Raw genomic sequence first — 20,949 nt, forward strand, 5'->3', positions numbered from 1 at the left:
TGTTTGTCTCGTCCAGAAACCTTTCTTTTAGCAAAATTTCCCATTTAGACTATAGAAAAATAAATAATTTAGTACATTGAAGTGTTTTTGTACGGTTATTGGTTATGGAAAATATTCAAAAGATGTTAAAAAACTTATAATTCCCATGTTATTCTTATGGAGAATAAAGTACCACTGTTATAGTTTTCTTGTCTATAGATGTACAGGGTGTTTTAAAAAGGACTTTACAACACTAAAAATTCATAGAAATTTGATGAAACAAGGTACAGAGCGGGTTTTGGTGTTGTTTTAAAGGAAAACACTTCAAGTTTTTTTTACCTTAAACAGAAGATTTTCTTTGTGGTCGTACATTTTCCTCTTGCTCATTGCACAAAAAATGTTGAATATTGCAACCCAACTCATCTAGTCTGGATTAGTGATGGACCATCATATATTTTTACATTGTACATATGAAGTCGTTTACTAAATATAATTCAGTGTTGTGTTGTGTTTGTAAGAAAATAAAAGAGTTTACAACAAACTTTCTTTCATTAACTTTAATTTCACCAACAAAGGTTATGGGCCATTTGGAATATTAAAATAATCATTTTACAGTATTCTGTGCTTAAAAATAAGTAAAATGAGTTTTGGCTATAGAATTGAACCTTTGAAACGAAATAATTATGACACTTGGAAAATTCAAGCTGAAGCTATACTAATCCAACAAAACCTAATGGAATATGTATCTGGGGAGAACAAATGTCCTGAGGATGAAGTTGGTAAGAATGCCTGGATAGTTAAAGATCTTAAAGCTAAATCAGAACTAATATTGATAATTTCACCTAGTGAATTGAAATTAGTAAAAAACTGCAAAACTTCCAAAGAAGTATGGGATTGCCTGCAGAACAATTACCAAAGTTCTGGTCCTGCAAGGAAAGCCACATTATTAAAGCAGTTAATAGTTCATAAAATGAAAGATGTAGAAGATGCTAGGGATCATGTCAACAAATTTATGGAGATTGTTGACAAACTTCAAGAAATGGACATAATTATCAATTCAGACTTACTTAGCATTATGCTACTTTACAGCTTATCATCATCGTTTGAAAACTTCCGGGTAGCAATTGAGTCTAGAGACACTTTACCTTCTCCTAATGATTTAAAAATAAAAGTAATCGAGGAGAGTGAAGCTAGGTCAAAAGACACTTATACAAATAATGAAGATACATTGTATTGCAAAACAAAGCAGTTCAACTCCAAGAAAGGTATTCACAACACTTATAGTCATAAGAAACCAGATGAGAACAACACTACAAAAGTAGGTTTCAAAGTTAAATGTTTTAGATGTGGAAAAATCGGACACAAAGCCAACAACTGTAGATCCAAACAAATGGGAAATAGTTTTAAAGCAGAGGCTGAATGTTTCTCTTCAAATTTGAACATTTTAGGTTCTACTTCATCTGATTGGTGTATTGATAGTGGATGTACATCGCACATGTGTGGAGAGAAATCACAGTTCAGAGATATCAAAAATTCAAACGGAATTTTGAAACTTGCTTCTAAAGGAAAGACATCTGACGTTTCTGGAACAGGAACGCTTTCACTGGAATTAAAAAATTCTGAAATCATTCATTTGAATAACACTCTGTTTGTACCAGACTTGGCAACAAATCTAATGAGTGTCGGTAAAATAACAGATAAAGGATTTAAAGTGATTTTTGAAAAAGAGAAAGCTGTCGTCCAAAACCAAAGAGGAAATGTAATTGTGGCAGCAGAACGTCAGGGTGGTCTTTATTATGTCAAAAGTACAAAATCTATAACGGTGAATGAAAAATCAAACTATACAAAAGAACCTGAGATCATAGATTGGCTTAAGAAGTTAGGTCATCTAAACGAGGTTGACTTAAAAACAGCTTTAAAAAATGAATCTTTGAATGGATTAACCTTCAACATGAAAGACAAAATTGGAGAATGTGAAACGTGTATTAAAGGAAAATTGACACAAACACCATTTCAATCAAGAAAGATTGCAAATAATGTAGGCTTGTTAGAAGTCATACATTCTGACATTGTAGGTCCTATGAAAGTAACTACACCTGGAGGAAATAAGTATTTTGGAACATTCATTGATGAACATTCAAGATACTGCTATGTATATTTTTTGAAAAGTAAAGACGAAATTTTTGAACGTTTCAAAGAATATAAATATGAGGTGGAAAATCAAACAGGAAATAAAATCGAGTTTCTGCAAACAGATAACGGCAAAGAATATTGTAATGGTGAATTTGACAAGTTCTTGAAAGAAAGTGGTATAAGGCGAAGACTAACAGTTCCATACACGCCGCAACAAAATGGTTTGGCTGAAAGAAAAAATAGAACATTATTGGATATGGCAAGATGTTTACTGATAGAATCAAATCTACCAGGATGTATGTGGGCTGAAGCTATTAACACATCTAACTATATAAGAAATCGATGCCCTTCAAAAGCTACTGAACACTTAACGCCATATGAAAAATGGACTGGAAGAAAGCCTTCAGCAAGACACTTGAAAGTATTTGGATCAAAAGTATTTGTATTAAACAAAGCTTCAAGAAAAGGAAAATTTTATCCGAAAGCGGAGCAAGGAATATTTGTGGGGTATGCAAGCAATTCAAAAGCATACAGAATTTGGATGCCACAACAAAAGCAAGTTAAAATTTCAAGAGATGTAAAAGTTCTATCAAAAATGTACTATGAAAGAAATGAAGATGTAAATGATTACAATCTTCTTGAGCAAAATAAAATAAAAGAAAGTGATAAAAATGATCAAGATTTTTGCATTATTCCGATCAAACAGAGCAAAAATAATGATGACCAGTCTGATTTTGACACTATATTTGAAGAAGAAAATGACAGTGAAATGGAAAATGATATTTTTTTCGAAGATGATATTGAAAATCAACCTGATGATTCACCAAGCTCAGATGATATTGAAAATCAACCTGATGACTCACTAAGCTCAAATGAACATCAGAAAAGGCAAAGAAAACCTCCTCTTTGGACAAAAGATTATCAAATGTCAGCTACCTGCAATGAAGATTCAAATTTAGAATCTTCAGAGGAATGGAATGAAGCAATAAAAGAGGAAATAAAAGCTCATTTAAAAAATGAAACTTGGGTGCTTGAAGATAGAAACGAAGAAATTAATGTAATTGGTTGTAAAATGGTATTAAAGAAGAAACTAAAACCAAATGGAGAGCTAGAAAGAAGAAAAGCACGATTGGTAGCAAAAGGATTTGCACAAAAACCAGGCATTGACTATGATGAAACTTTTGCTCCGGTAGCAAAGTTAAGTTCAATAAGACTTATGCTTGGACTTGCTGTTGAAGATGATCTAAGTATTGATCAAATGGACGTTTCAACTGCTTTTCTAAATGGAGAAATAAAAGAAAAAGTTTACATGGAACTTCCTAACAACTTTGAGAGATACCTCCAAGAAATAATGGTGGATGAGAGTGAAAATGAAGATAAAAAACTATTCAACAAAACAAAGAAAATGATTACTGACTTAAAAAATGCTCAAAACAAAAAGGTTTGTCTACTAAAAAAGGCAGTTTATGGTTTAAAACAATCAGGAAGACAGTGGTATATGAAGCTTGATGAAAAACTAAAGGAACTGAAATTCACACCATCTCAGGCTGATCCTTGTATATACATTTCAACAGTAGGTGGATGCAAATCAATAATCTCTGTATATGTAGATGACATTTTAATTGCTACAAAGAACCAAAAGTACCGCAATTACATCAAAGCCCAGCTCATGAAAACTTTTGAAATGAGAGATTTAGGTGAACTAAGCTATTGTCTGGGGGTAGAGTTCACAAGAAAGAATGGAAGGATATCAATGTCACAAACGAAATACATAAATGAAGTCCTGAAAAAATTCAATATGACTGACTGCAAACCAGCTGTAACTCCACTAACACCAGGTCTAAAATTGGTTAAAGGACATGAAAAAGATCGTAACTACCCATACCAAAATTTAATCGGTTCATTGATGTATTTGTCAATAGCCACAAGACCTGACATAACACATGCTGTGAGTTACCTGAGCCAATATAACTATTGTTTTGGAAAAGAACACTGGATTGCTGCAAAGAGGGTTCTCAGATATTTACAAGGCTCAAAGAACTTGTGTCTTGAATTTTTCAAAACAGGAAAGCCATTAATTGGAGCAGCAGATGCAGATTGGGCATGCAGTGAAGACAGGAGATCATACACCGGTTACTGTTTTAAATTTGGCGGTGCTGTAATCTCCTGGGAATCAAAAAAGCAGAGGACTGTAGCTCTGTCTACGAGTGAAGCGGAATACATGTCATTGACTGAAGCAGCAAAAGAAGCCATTCATCTAAAACAATTAATTAATGATATTGGAAGACCTCAAGAAGTCATTGAAATATTTTGTGATAACCAATCAGCTATTACAATGGCTAAAAACTCCATTATAGGAAGTAAATCTAAACATATCAGTATCAGAGAACATTTTATACGGGAAAAAGTACAAAATGGAGAAATAAAATTGAACTACCAACCCACAGAATACATGGTTGCTGATATTTTTACTAAAGGACTAAGCGAACCAAAACATCACAAATTTCAAAAGTGCCTAGGACTTTTACCTAGCTAAGTTTGGTGAGGGGGGATGTTGAATATTGCAACCCAACTCATCTAGTCTGGATTAGTGATGGACCATCATATGTTTTTACATTGTACATATGAAGTCGTTTACTAAATATAATTCAGTGTTGTGTTGTGTTTGTAAGAAAATAAAAGAGTTTACAACAAACTTTCTTTCATTAACTTTAATTTCACCAACAAAAAACGTTTACTTTAGGGCTATCACGAACATGTTGCAATGTTTCATGTAGAGTTTCACAGCCCCAAATCCTACAGTTATGTGTGTTAACTTACACTTAAGTGAAAATTTGATTTGTCAGAAAAGATTTTGTTGTCCAAGAAATGTTCATCATTAGCCACTCGATTCAACATATCCACACTGAAGTTATGCGCAACCTTTTTAACAACTTCCTGTGTCCTTGATTATGATTAGTCTTTGATTGCTTGTAAAAGCGAATATCGGTACGGTTTCAAATGCAAACGTTTTCTTAATAAAACGCCAAACCGTCGTATATGGAACTTGCAGCTCACGAGATGCACGCCTGGTCGATTTTGTAGGGGTGTTGACAAAACTTTGTGTCACTTGCTCAATATTACCTTATTACCATCTTCTTGGCCGTTGACCCATTGTATGATGGGAATAGGCTGTGTCAGCGTTAAACAATTTTTTTTATTTCCCACACATGTGTACAAAACTCACATATGCAAAAATATGGGAAGAAAAACATACTTTAAGTGATCATGGCGGTCGCTATGCTACTAATTTAGCTCATCCAAACTACCTTCTAGGAATTCCTTTATTGAGTAGTGAGGGTTTTTATGGAAGAAATTTCCTGTGATGGTTTTAAACTTTCTGCTGGCAAGGGTCTTTGTGGCAGCTGGGAGTTTGTTGAAGAAACGGAATATCTTCGTCAGATGTGCTTTGACGACTTGAGAATTTCTTATGTTTTACTGAACACCCTGTTTCTACAAAACATCTATGCCACTCATAAATTGTAGGCATACTAGAAGGATCATCTTTAGCCTACTTGGTACAAAAATTAAGCTGAACTGTTGTCGCCGACTTCGGTTCTTCAAACCAAAACACAACTATTATAGCACAACTGGGTCCAGTGAACGCAATCATATTTACTGCCGCTAGCGCTTGAGGTGTGCGATTAGGCACTAGGGGACTACGCGAGTCAAAACTTGATGTGTTTCCCTTTAAAACAACACTAAATTGAGCTCTGTAACTTTTTGGAATAATTTTTTATGAATTTTAAAAGTTGTAAAGTCCTTTTTGAAACACCCTGTATTTTGATCAACCTTGGATAATTTATTTATTTTATACTAAGCTATAAATATTTTACCAAAAACACACCTTATTACCCTCACTGCAGCAGCAAACCTAGGTTTTAAATAAAGCTAATGTTATTTATTAAATAGATTTAAGTGAAAATCTAATTCAGGCAAATGGATATTCACTTAGTCTAGTCTGCAGGTTTGCTGCAGTGGGGGTATTTTACTTTAAAAGAATTTCTCATGAAGACCTTTTGATCAAGTATGCGGTTGATGGGTGTGAGGCAGATGGTTTATGACTATGCTAGCTTACCTGTCACAGGTTGCTGCAACTTCAAGAAAGTTAACCATTCCATAATAAAACTCTGGAAGGTCTTTTAAATTTTTTAAAGCACTTCATTTCATGTTTTTTTTTTATAATACCTTTTACCTATTATATATAATTAAATAGTAAAACGTCATCAAGCAGTAAGAGTGCTTTTTTTAAACAATATTTTTTTTTCAGTTTGGTGCGTAAAACAAAAAAAGGTTATTTTGTTTGATTGCGAGAGCAGGCCACATAAAGTTGTCCTTGTGAGAAACATGGATTTGTTAAGTCTAATTCACACACTTGCAGTTATTGCCCTTGAGATTTGCTTATAGTTATCGCAAATGTATGACGCACAGGAAACTGTAAACGTTTGAATTCAAAGGGCATATCTGTAGGGATTATTGGAATATGTGGCAAGAGAAGAAGATATTTAAGTTGAGAACATATTTCAAATGAGAAAAGCTGGAATCGACCATCTCAAAGGCACAGCTCAGGGCAAACACACAAGTTACTAGCCAGTGAGTACAACATACAAGTTCCGCTACTAACCAATTCCTCCAACATCATAAAGACTAATCCTGCTTGTCACTTGTGCACAAGCAACTGTGAGTACACTTGGATAGTTTTATCATCTAGTTTTCTCAAATTCCAGTAAGTTGTCCAGCATGTAAAGACGCCAGCAGAATCAACTTTTCCCAGAGCTATTGAGAGAGTGTAGCTAGTGCCAAGTACACAAGACTAGCTTACGAGCTGCAAGTATTAAAGTTGCCCAGTAGCTTTAAAACATGCCTTGTCTAATTGGGCCTTTAAGGACTCTTAAGATCTTCAGTTTTACACTAGGACTCTGCCCCTATCTTACATACACATTCCGTGAGCATGGTACAGCGAAGCAGACTTGTGATTTTGGATTCTTCTACCTCATCCATGTCAGCCAAAAATTTTACTTTTACATAAAGTACGGATTAAAGTGAGCAAATTAGGTGTATCAGTAAGAAGCTCAAATAAAACAATTCATACAAAGTATAATATTACAATAATATCAAAATATAACAAATATAGAATGTTTGTGCTAAATTAATTTACTTGTAAAAGTAACAATGATGCTTTAAGCAATAAAATAGCTATTTTGAGTTTTTAAACAACAAAGACCAACACTTCTAGAACATAACATTTATCAATTATAAGAGCTATAATAAATAGAAATAAATAATTGACAATCAACAACCATAAATATATAATGTGAAATAGTACATCATTATTTACAATAATTTTAATCTTACTCTTACTCCAGTATAGGAATTGTTTTAGGACCAATATTTAGTCCATCAAGCAGCAGTAACTGACTTACAACTTGAATCAAGCACAGCTCTTGTAATATTTTTATGGCTAAGGTTATAACAATAACTGATAAGGCAAATTTAAGGATCAACAAAATGTGTGTAACATTAAAAGGCGCTGTTGTAAGACTGAATACAATATGTCGGAATGTTGTACATGAGTTGATAAATTTTACTAGTTTCTAGTTTCATTTATGTAAATATTGAATTAAAACTCAAACATTTGCTATGGCATAAACAAAGTAAAAATTCTGTAACCTCTTTTATTGCCGTTAACTACTTATTACAATCCAAAGATGTAAGAGACATTAAGTAAAGGGTTTGGCAGAACAGACTAAGCAGTTTTGTTTAAAACCCTTTGAGGTCACGCGCCTGCCATTTTCTCGACTGCTAAAAAATAGCTACCTATACTCACCCCAAAAAATAAATAAAATAAATAAACAAGAATCAAAAAAGTTGATTTTTGGGGTCAAATAAGTATAAGTTGCCGGGCACCATTTTCCAGACTACTGGAATGGCAAACTATACTTGCTGAAAAATGGGGGAAAAATTCGACCTCAAGGGGTTAAAGGGGGTAGGTGGACAATGTTGGTCTTTTTGTCATCGGCCACTCATACCGTTTCAGTTACTATCATGGTTTGGACCAGACCAACATCAATTATGCTGTGACTAAAACCAAGTCAGTGATTACGACGCAAACAGCTTTTAGCGCTGTGGTTTTTTTAAAATATGCACACACAGTACAATCTCGGTTACGTCAGGTCAAACCCTGATAGCAACTGAACATTCTGAGTGACCAATGTGTATAAGACCAATAGTGTCCGCATTTTCTTTCCCAGGTGGAAAACTACGCAAGTGAAATTGCTTAATAATAAATTTCGTTATACTGCACCTGCATTAATGGTCACAATTTTTTAAAATAGTTCTCAAAACTTGAGCAATCAAACTATTATATACATACAGTTTAATATTCCACTTTTAATTTTACCGTGATTAGTGTGATAAATAATACTTCTGAAGCATCTAACTAACTGTAAATACATGTATTTGCAGTTAGTTGCAAAATTCAACATGAAGATAATATTTTATACAATTTCACTGCTCTTACTATAATTCTGCATTTTCCTATTAGTGGGAGCTGACAACACTTGAACAGTGTTCATGAATCACACCTGTACAAATTGATCCTGAGTAGTTCTAAAATGTTTAAAGATAACAAAAAGTATTGAATCCTTTACATTGGCATCTTTGATTCATGTTTCTTGCAAAACACTTTTATAAAATTGTTAAAAATTTATAAAAATGTAAAACACTGCAAAGAGAAAAAATTTTAACAGCAATACAAGTAGAGCACTTAAGATTTGTAAGATTGTTCCCAGTAAAATAAGCCGTGGCACAAAATCTTAAAATATTGTGGGTTGATTTAAAATATTTGTTATCATTTCAGTTAGTAGTGGTACCTAAGAAATTGCAAGGCAAAGTCATCCAGATATTGCAGATATTGAACAACATCCTGGAATTATTCGAATGAAATTGTTGGCACGCGGCCACATGTGGTGGCCTGGGATCAAAAAAATAATTAAGGATTCTGTGTCATCTTGTTTGATTTGTCAAAGTACAAGAAATTCTGCTTCAAAAGTTCCATTGCAGCAATGGCCGTTAACTTCCGAGAGATGGCGCCGAATCAAAAAAAAAAAATTGAGGATTCTGTGTCATCTTGTTTGATTTGTCAAAGTACAAGAAATTCTGTTTCAAAAGTTCCATTGCAGCAATGGCTGTTAACTTCCGAGAGATGGCGCCGAATTCATATCGATTTTGCTGAAGATCCAACCACCAGACAGCAGATGTTAATTGTAGTGGATAGTTTTTCAACGTGGATATAAGTATTTTTAATGAGTAATACATGTTTAACAAATGAGTAAAAATCAATGGAATCAAAGACAATGTTGTGAAACTATAAAACCCCAGCTAGATGTTGTCTTGGGTAATTAGACTATTAACTCAGTGACTGCTTTTCCACAATTAGGCCTTGGCTGCTGTAATATTGTGATGGATGTAGTAAGTAGCGCCTCATCAGAATGTATGTGTGGTGCAAAGCCAACTACTGATTTGTAATTTTTGCTTTACTGCTTTTGTAAGGATGTTGAATAACTAATCTTACCGATTGCCAAGCTAAGCCCTTTAGTCACATTACAATTTGTTTAAAACTCCTGATGGTTACTGTCCTTTATCTCTATTTTGTATACATTATTGTGCGAGTTTTTGTACTTCATACTGTTAACCACGTACTGTACAATTTTTAGCAATGTTTACTACAAACAACACCAATCAGTTTTGAGTATATAAATTGATTATTTGACTATATACTAAGTATTTGGCGACCTTCAATAAATATGGTAGTTAGACCTATTTAAATTACTCTAGTCTAAAATTTTGAAGGGGGTTCTACAGTCTATTAGATTTTGGGGCGCATGAAGAGAACAAATTTCCCCAAAATAAAATCAAAAGAAAAAAATAGATGGTTAAAGAAAATTATAATTTAATAATTGAGTGTTAAATCCACAGTTACAACTGTGAAGAATGCCCCTGTAAAGTACAATAATAGTTTAACAAATGTTGAGTGAGCAAGAGGATGGTCTGGAGATTGTTCTGCACCTGTGCTACGATGACTAAACTAAAAGTAGTCTGATCGACGGTTACCCTTTCACTATTCCATTAAGCCTGAGTGTAAATAATACAATGCAGAATTAACATTGCTGACCCATGTCTCCTTTTTCCTTATTACTTAAATTTATATAAGAAATATACCCAATAGCTTACAATTCCTGTTTTATACGTAACTGATATTTGTTTTACGGATAGGTTTTTTGGAATCATTTCCTAAAATAACTAATAGCTCTTCATAACCTTAACTTAAAACTAATGCATTACCTTATACTTATAGTTTTCACAAGGAAATTCCAATTGTTTATAATACTTTTAGAATGGAAAGAAATGCGTAGTACAACAGTGATTAGCAATGAGATGGTGGAGTACTTTCATCACTTGGACTTTGAAGCAGGTGTGGAGTCCACAATAGTTGTTCAAGTTCTGATCTCAACTGATCTCCTCATTGAACGCTAACAGACTGCCTACAGCACCAAAATAGCCCTAAACCAAAACAGTGCAGCTATAATGTAAAGTTATACAACAAACATATTTAGTTATAATGATGAAATCACACCAGACACCCTTCATTCAACTGTTAAGTCCAGTAATAGCTCATCGATGCTATGGTTGTACAGTTTTCGTTAGGAAAATTAATTACTGCTTTGGAAAAATATTTCTAGTTTAAGATGTTACCAAAACATACCGCAAATAAAACTGAACTAAATTAGGTCAACAATGTCACTATATTATAATTTTAGCGAATTTCCCATAATAGGGAATAAGCTATTACCGTAGTACTCATGGTAAGACCTGAACCCGAGACCAAATACCTTTTCGTTTTGAGGTCCCTAGAGGCCAAAAAAACCATCCGTTCAAATTCATATATATATATATATATGTGTGTGTCCATTAGCTCAAAAACTCAAGCAAAAATAATCGGATTTCGATTAAATTTGGTACAAACGTCTAAACCTACATTTATTTATTCAAACGAGTTTGCGAACCAGCATGATCATCGGGCCATGGGAATAGGGGTTTATGTTTTATGTTTTATGCGGTAAAAATTGGTTTTTCCCATTTTTGACCCTAAAAACATAAAATTTTGCAATTTATTTCAAAGCCATTTTGTAGAGCTCAAAAAAACAAACAATTTAGTTTGTTGAAATGCGGCTAATAGTTACGGAGAATAAGTAAACTTATTGAAGTTTGCTTGTTTATGAACATATTTTGATCAAATTTGGAAAATGCATTTATTTCATACTAAACTATTTTACATTTTACTAAAAACACTTTTTTTACAGTCCCTGTCGCAGCAAACCTAAGTCCTTGTTAAACTAAAGCCATTTAAATAGGGAATAAATATAATGAGATATTTTAGTGTAAATCCAATGAGGCAAATGGAAATTCGCTTAGTCTGCAGGTTTGCTGCGGCGGGGGTATTTTTATATTTTGGAGGCTTACCTCATGCTCTAAAAACAGTGCTTTGAGTGTACCGTTTGACCAGTAGTCCATAGCATAGGCAAGCAGCTTCATTGAGATGGTGTTCACACGAAGGAAATTTCCAACAAACACTACCTACAAATTTAACATGTTTTGAGTAATGCCACTTAAATTATTGTGATAATGTTAAATTAGCATGAGATCAATCAAGTTAAGTTAAAAAGTTTAAGTTCCCTCGCACAGAGCACAATAAACAGTGATTAGTATCCACCTTATACAGTGTTAAGCACTTGATACATTTTAACAAAATATGTGAAGATGAAGGGGCTTAGAAAGTATTAAGCCTATGTAGTTTCTTTAGAAGTAGACCTGTTAATTATCAGATCAAATTTATTCCTAACTCATTTTCTCATAACTGAAAGGCATACTGACTTAGCAATGTTTACATTTGTTTGTGAAATCAGAATAATAAGAATATAAAGGTTAAATTATTGAGTAACGTTAAAAACTTTGATCCTGTCGTAAAAAAGCACACTAATACGGTGTTCACTCAAACTTGAAAATAAAACACATGGTCCTATGATATTGCTTGACAAGTTAGTTATCTTTCATAGTTTTATCATATTATTCATTTAACAATGTTGGACGCCTAACTGGATGCTTCTTCATAAATAATTATTGTTTATACATTTGTTCTCAAAATTTAACTAAACTCTTTAAAACAAAAATTTTGACACCTTGTTTTTTATTCCCATTCTCAAGTATGGTTTTATTCAACTAAAGTTGGCTTATTTTGAAAAGGGAGAGTCACGATGACCGGACACATCTTCAGACTTTGCACAATCAAAAAATCACCGTGATACAAGACATGATTACGATGTTATCACGAAGAAGGGAGATGAACCTTAAGTCACCAAGTATTGAGAATTAATTGTCCCTTGACACCACGGTAATAAATATTTTGAGAAATCAGAATCAACCCATCCCTATTTTTAAGGTTCAACTGAAAATGTTATCTCTCAATCTAGGTTTTTCACCATCAACAAAAGACACAGATCATTGACTGGTTAATGGTAAGATTTTTAGGATTGAATAGGTACCCTGTTGATATTTTACTGTGCATACATCAATAAAACAACTATAATTGAAAGTTACTGACCCTGGTAATGCCCTCGTTGAGTGCACACATGCGTGCTATGGAGCCGATGTTGTTGGTGATGGTAACAAGTGTCGCACGAGCCAGATCCTCTCTGCTCACTGTGGCTCGCTTCTCCTTTGAATTCATCTGCCCAAAGCTGGATACACCCAAAATACTGTAAATAACACTCAACCATCCACCAGCTGATTACGTATGGTGCCAGTTAATAAGGATGGAGATGGGTTATTACCATGAAAATTAGGAGCTAAGCTTTTCCAAATACAACATTAAAGATCAAATGGTTTGCAGAATTTTGTAATTGGTAAATTGAAACAAGATAAATGTAGAATTAACCGAAAAATCCAATCACCATACAGGATTATGTGCAGAACAGTTAAGAATTAAAAAAGCTTAGTGCCTCCACCGAATAAATATATGTAAAATGCACTATATATGAGAATCTTTATGGAAATTTATAGTTATCATGCACTTCATCATGCTAACATAAAATGTGTGGTAAAACAAAATTTAAAACAATGAAATAGTTTTGTTTCCGAACACTTAAAAAATATTTAGAATATAAGTTAAATAAAAATGAAGAAAAAAGGATCAGCGCAGTAAAATTTAAAAAAAAATATTAAAGACATCTACAATATTGTTGGTTTTTTCTGGTTTATATTTTTTTTATTAATCAAATGAATCTAATTAAAACCTTGAACTTGATGACTACAGTATTTGAATATTTTAAATCACAATAGCGAGAGAAATGTGTAAAAATACAGGCATTTCAATTTGACATTTCATCAAACAACGGTTAAGTGTTGAAAATCAGTTAATCATTACTTAGGCTTTATAAAAAATAAAAGTTTTGCAATACAATTATCTACAAATAGTGACCTCAATGTCGTGGCTAATCACTGACCTGCTGGCAACAAGGTCTCCAGGTAGTCCGAACCTCTCGTAGCTGCCTCCGTAGATGTCCTTCACTAGTTTGTCTACATGCTTGTTGTCACCACCAGTGGCAAGCTCTATGGCCTCCTCAAAGGAATTACAGCCAGTCAGTAGGCAGCAAAGTCCCAGGAATGTTCCACCCCCTAAGCTGATAGCATCATATAAATTATGTTAGTAGAGTTTTACGTTCAACTGGAAATGTATCTTGGTTTATATTTAGTGTAGAAAAGTATATTTAAGTCTATGGCTTGGAGTGAGGTGCTTCGTGAAGAAATACCAATCTCAACTTAACATCTTTGAGAAACAACAATTCCATCCAAATTTAAAAGAGTCAAAGGTATGAGTTTCGAGAAACAAGAAGGAATGTTATAGGTTAAAGTTTGTAGAAGTTATGTTATAGAGATGGAGGTGACTTTGAATTTGAGGGGTCTGCAAGATGGTTGATTTAAAATTATTTTACTATAGGTTTAAAGAGTAATTTGAAACAGCATAGTATAGAGGGATCTGTGAAATGACCATTTTTTGTTGTATGTTTATTACCTGCGAAAATCCATCATTACATTGTTTACTACGGAATAGTTGTAACTAGTGCGCAAAGTGGCACTTTGCTGCACATGAGAGAAATCTTTATGCACGAGCCTGAAAAGTTTCTCGAGTGCAGCAAAGGCACTTTGCATTTGCATTAAACACATTATTTTTTTCCTACAATACTATAAAATAATAAGTCTTTTAAACGCTAAATAACACATTTTTAGGTTAGGCTAAATCCAAGCATTGAACGAAACGGGAAACGCTGCACTAGCTGATCGTAGTCATAGTATCTTTTTTTAAGTGTTGCCCATTTATTTTCAAGCGTACACATATTACGTGCCTAATAAAAGCACACTGTTTTGTGTTGTTTGGTTTAAATACTGGAGTGCGGCAAAAGTAAGTAAATATAGCAATTAGCTACTTTGCGTGCTATAATCAGTGCAAGGAAGCCCACTTTGTCAGGTAACTGGAGAAAAAAAGAATTTTACAATGCAAAAGTAATATTAACTATATTTTTTTTTGACGTAAACAAAGATTTTTTATTGTTTGTCACCTGTTTCAATTTGCAACAACCAAAACTGTTCAATCAATGTTGATATTAACTTGTAAATTGAAGGCACGACCTAAAAATGTTATGAATGTTGTACTGTTCCTAACTGTAATCTAGAAAAAAAACAATGTCTTGTTTTAATTAAGAAAATATTGTTTTTGTAGTGTAGCGAAAAGTAACTTTCAAAACACGAGTGAAAGTGGGTCTATCTCGCATCTCGGTAAATCTCGCACTTCAAACATATGATCTCAAATATGGTATTGCTCACTTTCTGCTCTTGTTATGAATTTCCCATTATTTTGAGACAATTATATTATAACAATTATTGTGCAGCTTACAGTCTAAATCAAAACCAGTGATTTGTATTAATTTGTGTGTTTTTTTCAAAGGTGTACAGAAATTTCACGGCTGAGGTAATATTATTTCTAAAGTTTTAAAACTTGATTTGAAAGACTTTGATTTCCTTTTCCTCTGTTTCTATGTCACTAATGTTCCAGTTCTTATGTTGTAATATTACTATACATAATAATTATTAAACTAACCTGGTTCCTGATATTCTTTTCCATTCATTGGGGCCATGTACTGCTAGGACACTCACTCCTGATCCGATGTTCACAATCTGTAACATGAACAACAATTCTGTTTTTAATAAAATCTTTTACTCTAAAATCAGTTGAGCAAAAGTTATTGCCAGAGACTATACAATAATTAGGTGCTTAGCTGTACAATTAGGTACTATGTTAAGAAGGCTTTTTCAAGTTTTTATGGGTTACTGAGCTTTTCATCAGGAATATAATGATCAAAGTACACAATAACCAAATGGGCAGAAATGTTCTTTCCAACAAGGATTGTCCATGAAAAAATAGATATTAAAAAATATTTTTTTTTTATGGAAATCATTTGTAAGCAGCATTACCATTGCATGTGACTGTGTGTTTTGATGAGCATTCATTAAAGAAGGGAATGGAGTGGTATTTTAAGTAACTCATTGCATCGCTAGAAAAGTAGAAAGATAATAATATTAACTGTTGAGAGATTGTGATCAAATTCATTCTCAGTTTTACTGAAACAAAATAGCTTCCTGTTTCATCAAAGTAACTACAGGTTGGTCCATGAGAAATGGATGGATTTAAAAAAAGCTATTGCTCTTAAATTTTGAAACAGAAAAGTTTTATAGACATGAATGAAGGAAAAGTTATGCCATTTGCAAAATAAAATGCCTTATTTTAAGTTTTGAAAATTACCTCACTTAAATTACGGCCGTTGAAACGGACACGCATTTCCAGCCTTGCTCGAAAACGTTACACTCTGTTCAGTGACTATTCATCGATTTGTTCAATTTGGCTCCTGATTGCGGCCTTCAATATTCTTCCAGAGTACGTGGTTTTTCATATTAAATACCTATCTTCATGTGACTCCAAAGGGAAAAGAAATTCATTGACAAGTCTGGTGGTAGCCACACAACATCACTAAACCATCAGATCACAAGCCCAGGAAATAACATTCAAAATTCTGCCATAGGTTAGGTTGGCCATGTAAGCAGTGAACCTATCTTGTTCACCTATCTCTGTTGTAAGTTGGCCATTATCTTGGTATTATCTTGTTGAAACTATATGTTCTTGATGCAGATTTTCTACCCTTTAAGTTTGGGAATAAAAAGTCTTTTATCATGTTCATGAATCGTGCAAATTAATTAACAGTGACAGGAGTTCTTTTTCTTCAAAGAATGATGGACCATAAATCCATAATTTTCCTACAGCACACTAAACTGTGTTCCAGGTGTTTTTGTTTTCATAACTGACCCCACCATAACTGAATAAGAAGCCCACCTTAAAATTGCATTCTGACTCGGAAGTTCACCATGACGAGCAATACAAAAGTAATGTCTAAAACATCGTTGAGTTTCCACTCTTTACCCACCAAGTTGAGTTTCACCGTTGACTCACCACTTTTTTTAAAAGCATCGTATGCCAACATGCAATGATCTGTAGTCCACAGCGGCATGATAGCAACTAAATGGCATTGGATGGGGAGCTGATTGACCTTAAACCCGAGTTTTTCACTCCAACACTCGTGGAGAAATGTGTGATTCAAAAGTGTCTGTTTCTCATGGACCACCCTGTACAATGTACAAACCTAGATGTCTTACCTGAACAAAAGCTACACAAAGAAGCTACAAAGAGATCTCACTTCATTCCACACTTATCCTTAATCCATATTGGTAGCAGTAAACAATAGCATTAAATAAAACCTGAGTTTAACACCCAGTTGCGTCCCTAATAGAACACATAGGCCTACAATTTGCTAACTATTTTCAAAATCCTCATGAGTCCCGATCGCCAGTAACACTAAACCTAATATTTTTTAAAGTATTTTTGTAAAAAAATGTTTAAATTATTTTTTACTTTATCAGGAAAAATTATTGAACTAATCAATATTTTATAAGTACGGTAATTGAATATTTGTGTGCTAGATCAAAGAAGGTAGCAACATTCCAAAATTGATGTGTAAGTTCACAAGGAAAATGGCTTGGAAAAAAGAGCATAAATAAGGTATTTCTTTCATTAGCTAATTTCTGCACCTATGTGTTTAGTGGCACAACATCAAGAGCTAGTAGAACTACAGTACTTGTATTTTTATAAGCTTTTAAAATAAAATCTGCTTATTTTAAAATATGTAGGCTAATATGTATATTAGTGATGGGCGGATCCAAGAAAATGTCGGTACCGGATCCGGATCCGAAACTTGAAAAATTCGGATACACACTGTCATAAGGGGGGGTAAAAAAAAAACGTAATTAACAGAATGCCAATTTAAATCATACTTTTATTATTTTTATCACGAAGCATCGGGTGGGATTAAAATACTAACAGGATATTTTCTAGACGAGATTATAGGCCATTAGCTTATCATCCAGGTACAAAACAAAAAAATAGAGGTGAGCAGATATCCGAAAAATCGGGTCGGATTCAGTTCGAAAAGATACATGCCATTGCCATATATGTTATTTATTTGTATCAAGAGACAAACACTGAAACATGGCCTTGCCATATAAGTTATTTTCATCAAGAGACAAACACTGAGACATGGCCTTGCCATATATGTTATTTGCATCAAGAGACGAACCCTGAGACATGGCCTTGCCATATAAGGTATTTGCACCGAGAGACAAACACTAAGACATGCCCTTGCCATATAAGTATTTGCATCAAAAGACAAACACTGAGTCATGGTCTTGCCATAAAGGTTTTTTGCAACAAGGGCAAACACTGAGACATGGCCTTGCCTTATAAGTTATTTGCATCAAAAGGCAAACAATGAGACATGGCCTTGCCATATAAGTTATTTGCATCAAGAGACAAACACCGAGACATGGCCTTGCCATATAAAATTTTAGCATCAAGAGGCAAACAACCTTGCCAAATAAGTTAATTGCATCAAGAGACAAACACTGAGACATGGCCTTGCCATATAAGTTATTTGCATCATAAGACAAACACTGGAACATGGCCTTGCCATATAAGTTATTTGCATCAAGAGACAAACACTGGAACATGGCCTTGCCATATAAGTTATTTGCATCAAGAGACAAACACTCAGTCATGGCCTTGCCATATAAGTTATTTGCATCAAAAGACAAACAACGAGGCTTGGCCTTGCCGTACTTGCATCTAGATACAAACATCGAGACATGGCCTTGCCATATAAGTAGTTTGCATCAAGAGACAAACACTCGGGGAAAAAACGGTCTTGTACATGGATACAGACAGCTTTGTGTTAGTAAAAAAATCGGGGTTGTACAGTGACAGAGATAGCTTTGTGTCAGTAAAAAATCGGGGTTGTACAGTGTACAGTGATACAGACAGCTTTGTGTTAGTAAACAAATCGGGTTGTACAGTGATACAGACTGCTTTGTGCTAGTAAAAACATTCGGAGCTGTACAGTGATACAGATAGCTTTATGTTAGTAAAAAAATTGGGGTTGTACAGTGATAGACTGCTTTGTGTTAGTAAACAAATCAGGGGAAATCGGTCTCTTGCATGGATACAGACAGCTTTATGTTAGTAAACAAATCGGTCTCTTACATGGATACAGACAGCTTTATGTTAGTAAACAAATCGGGGTTGTACAGTGATACAGACAGCTTTGTGTTAGTAAAACAAATCGGGGTTGTACAGTGATACAGGCAGCTTTATGTTAGTAAACAAATCGGGGTTGTACAGTGATACAGACAGCTTTGTGTTTAGTAAACAAATCGGGGTTGTACAGTGATACAGACAGCTTTGTGTTAGGAAAAAAATCGGGAAAAAATATGAAAAAATTGGATCCATCAAAACCGGATCCAGCCCGAGATCCGGAATTTTTTGGATCCGATCCGGTGCCGGTTCTAGCTCGGATCCGGCGGATCCGGTAGTCCGATATCCGGATCCGACCATCACTAATGTATATGCATATTTTTTTTCTGGATTATAAACCATTGATATTATGATTCAGCTGCTGTATAAACTTGTTCCACCTCCACCATGTGAAATGTCCCGAAATTAAAAGCCTGTAAGTTTATTCACGGCCGCGTTGAGGGTCAGTGGAGCCCTGGGCAAACCCAAAGCTCAGTGCCCCCCTTTTTTCCTAGTGCAGGCAGGCGATGCTCCGGCGCCCCTGGGCATATGCCCAGTCTGCCCGTTTATATAAGTGGGCCTGAGTTTATTATTATAATAAGAATATAAATTTGGTACACAAATGATTTACATAAATCTGTTTTTAATTTTTTCAAATTAGCATTTAAAAATTTTCAGTTATATTTTTATTAGGCTTATTCTAGTATGTATCAATGATGGTAGATTCACTTACCAAAAATGGGTAGGGTCTGCTGAAGTTGAAGACACACTTTTGGCACTTATCCTCTTCAGTGGGATTGGTAAAGTAATAGACCTCACGAGGGTTGGTGGCCTCCACAAACAACATGCCTCTGATTAGAGCGTCCAGCTCATCAAACTTGGCCAGCTTCATGTTGAGTACCTGCAAATCAATCCTGGTTAGGACTTAGGACCTCCCTCATATGCACTTGGACCTCATAGGCTAAACTTGCAAGTTTAAGTTTTGAAAAATCTTATTAAAAGAAAACAAATTACTATTAAATATTATTCTATCAATTTACAGAATAAACTAAAATAAAGTTTATTTATAACAAACATAAACGTTTACATAAATTTCAAGCAGGAAACCAAACGGAGACATGTTGACTTGTTCTAAAAAAAACCTTAACTGTAATCGTAAACCATACAGTATTTAGTGTTTAATTTTACTTTTAGCGAATTTCCCTATGGGGAAGTAGCTATTACCGTAGGTCTCACGGTAAGACCTAGGCCCGGGACCGATTTACTTTTTCATTTTGATGTCCCCAGAGGCCAAAAACCCCATTCGTTCAAATTTGTATATATGTATATATATATGTCCGTCCAGACGATAACTTGAGTAATTTTTGAACGATTTTGATCAAATTTGGTTTGAAGGTGTAAGGCGTGATAAACTTGAATGAGTTCGCGAACCAGTATGATCGGACCATGGGAACGGGGATTTACGGGGGGTTTTATGAAAAAAAAAATGAAAAAAATGAAGTTATGTCATTTTTTAACCTTAAAACACTTATTTATCAATTTTTATCCAGAACTTTTGAAAGAGCGTAAAAAACAAATAATTTAGTATATCAAAGTGTTTTTGTACGGTGATTGGTTACGGAGAAAATTCTAAAAAATTTTATAGTTCGGCCGCTTAGAAAACGACCTGCGCGCTAATGCTAAACCAATGCTGGAGGAGCATTGGCCGCTTTCTAAGCGGCCGAACTATAATTTAAAATTCCCATGTTATTCTTTTGGGGAATATTGTAAAATGTTGTAGTTGGCTTGTTTATGGATATATTTTGATCAAACTTTTAAATGGCGGATTTATTTATTTCATACTAGGCCTAAGCTATTGATATTTTATTAAAAAACACACTTTATTAGTTTCCCTGTAGCAGCTAACCTAGGTACTCGTTAAACATAAATGTTAATTTAATAGGTTAATTGAAAATCAATCCAGGCAAATGGAAATTTGCTTAGTCGGCAGGTTTGCTGCAGCGGGGGTATTC

General features: G+C 34.2%; 1 protein-coding gene across 5 annotated transcripts in view; it reads right to left on the bottom strand.

Annotated features, from left to right (window-relative positions):
• The window catches only part of LOC128986223 (pantothenate kinase 3), a 45,016-nt gene that overhangs the window by 1,304 nt on the left and 22,763 nt on the right, over positions 1–20,949 (bottom strand). For 3 of the 5 annotated variants that reach the window (XM_054406472.1, XM_054406480.1, XM_054406456.1), the window contains exons 4-9: positions 19,671–19,838; positions 15,365–15,441; positions 13,713–13,889; positions 12,812–12,965; positions 11,674–11,787; positions 7,229–10,713 (exon numbers count right to left, since the gene is read on the bottom strand). In XM_054406472.1, the coding sequence (XP_054262447.1) occupies positions 10,660–10,713; positions 11,674–11,787; positions 12,812–12,965; positions 13,713–13,889; positions 15,365–15,441; positions 19,671–19,838 (744 nt within the window). In that variant the 3' untranslated portion in view covers positions 7,229–10,659. Of the gene's footprint in view, positions 1–7,228; positions 10,714–11,673; positions 11,788–12,811; positions 12,966–13,712; positions 13,890–15,364; positions 15,442–19,670; positions 19,839–20,949 lie in introns of those variants that run through there. The other 2 variants (XR_008490108.1, XM_054406467.1) reach the window with 2 other exon arrangements.

The sequence above is a fragment of the Macrosteles quadrilineatus genome, unplaced genomic scaffold, assembly GCF_028750875.1.
Source record: "Macrosteles quadrilineatus isolate MER2022 unplaced genomic scaffold, UCM_ALF_1.0 Scaffold_1__1_contigs__length_201487025, whole genome shotgun sequence".
Lineage (NCBI taxonomy): Eukaryota > Metazoa > Arthropoda > Insecta > Hemiptera > Cicadellidae > Macrosteles > Macrosteles quadrilineatus.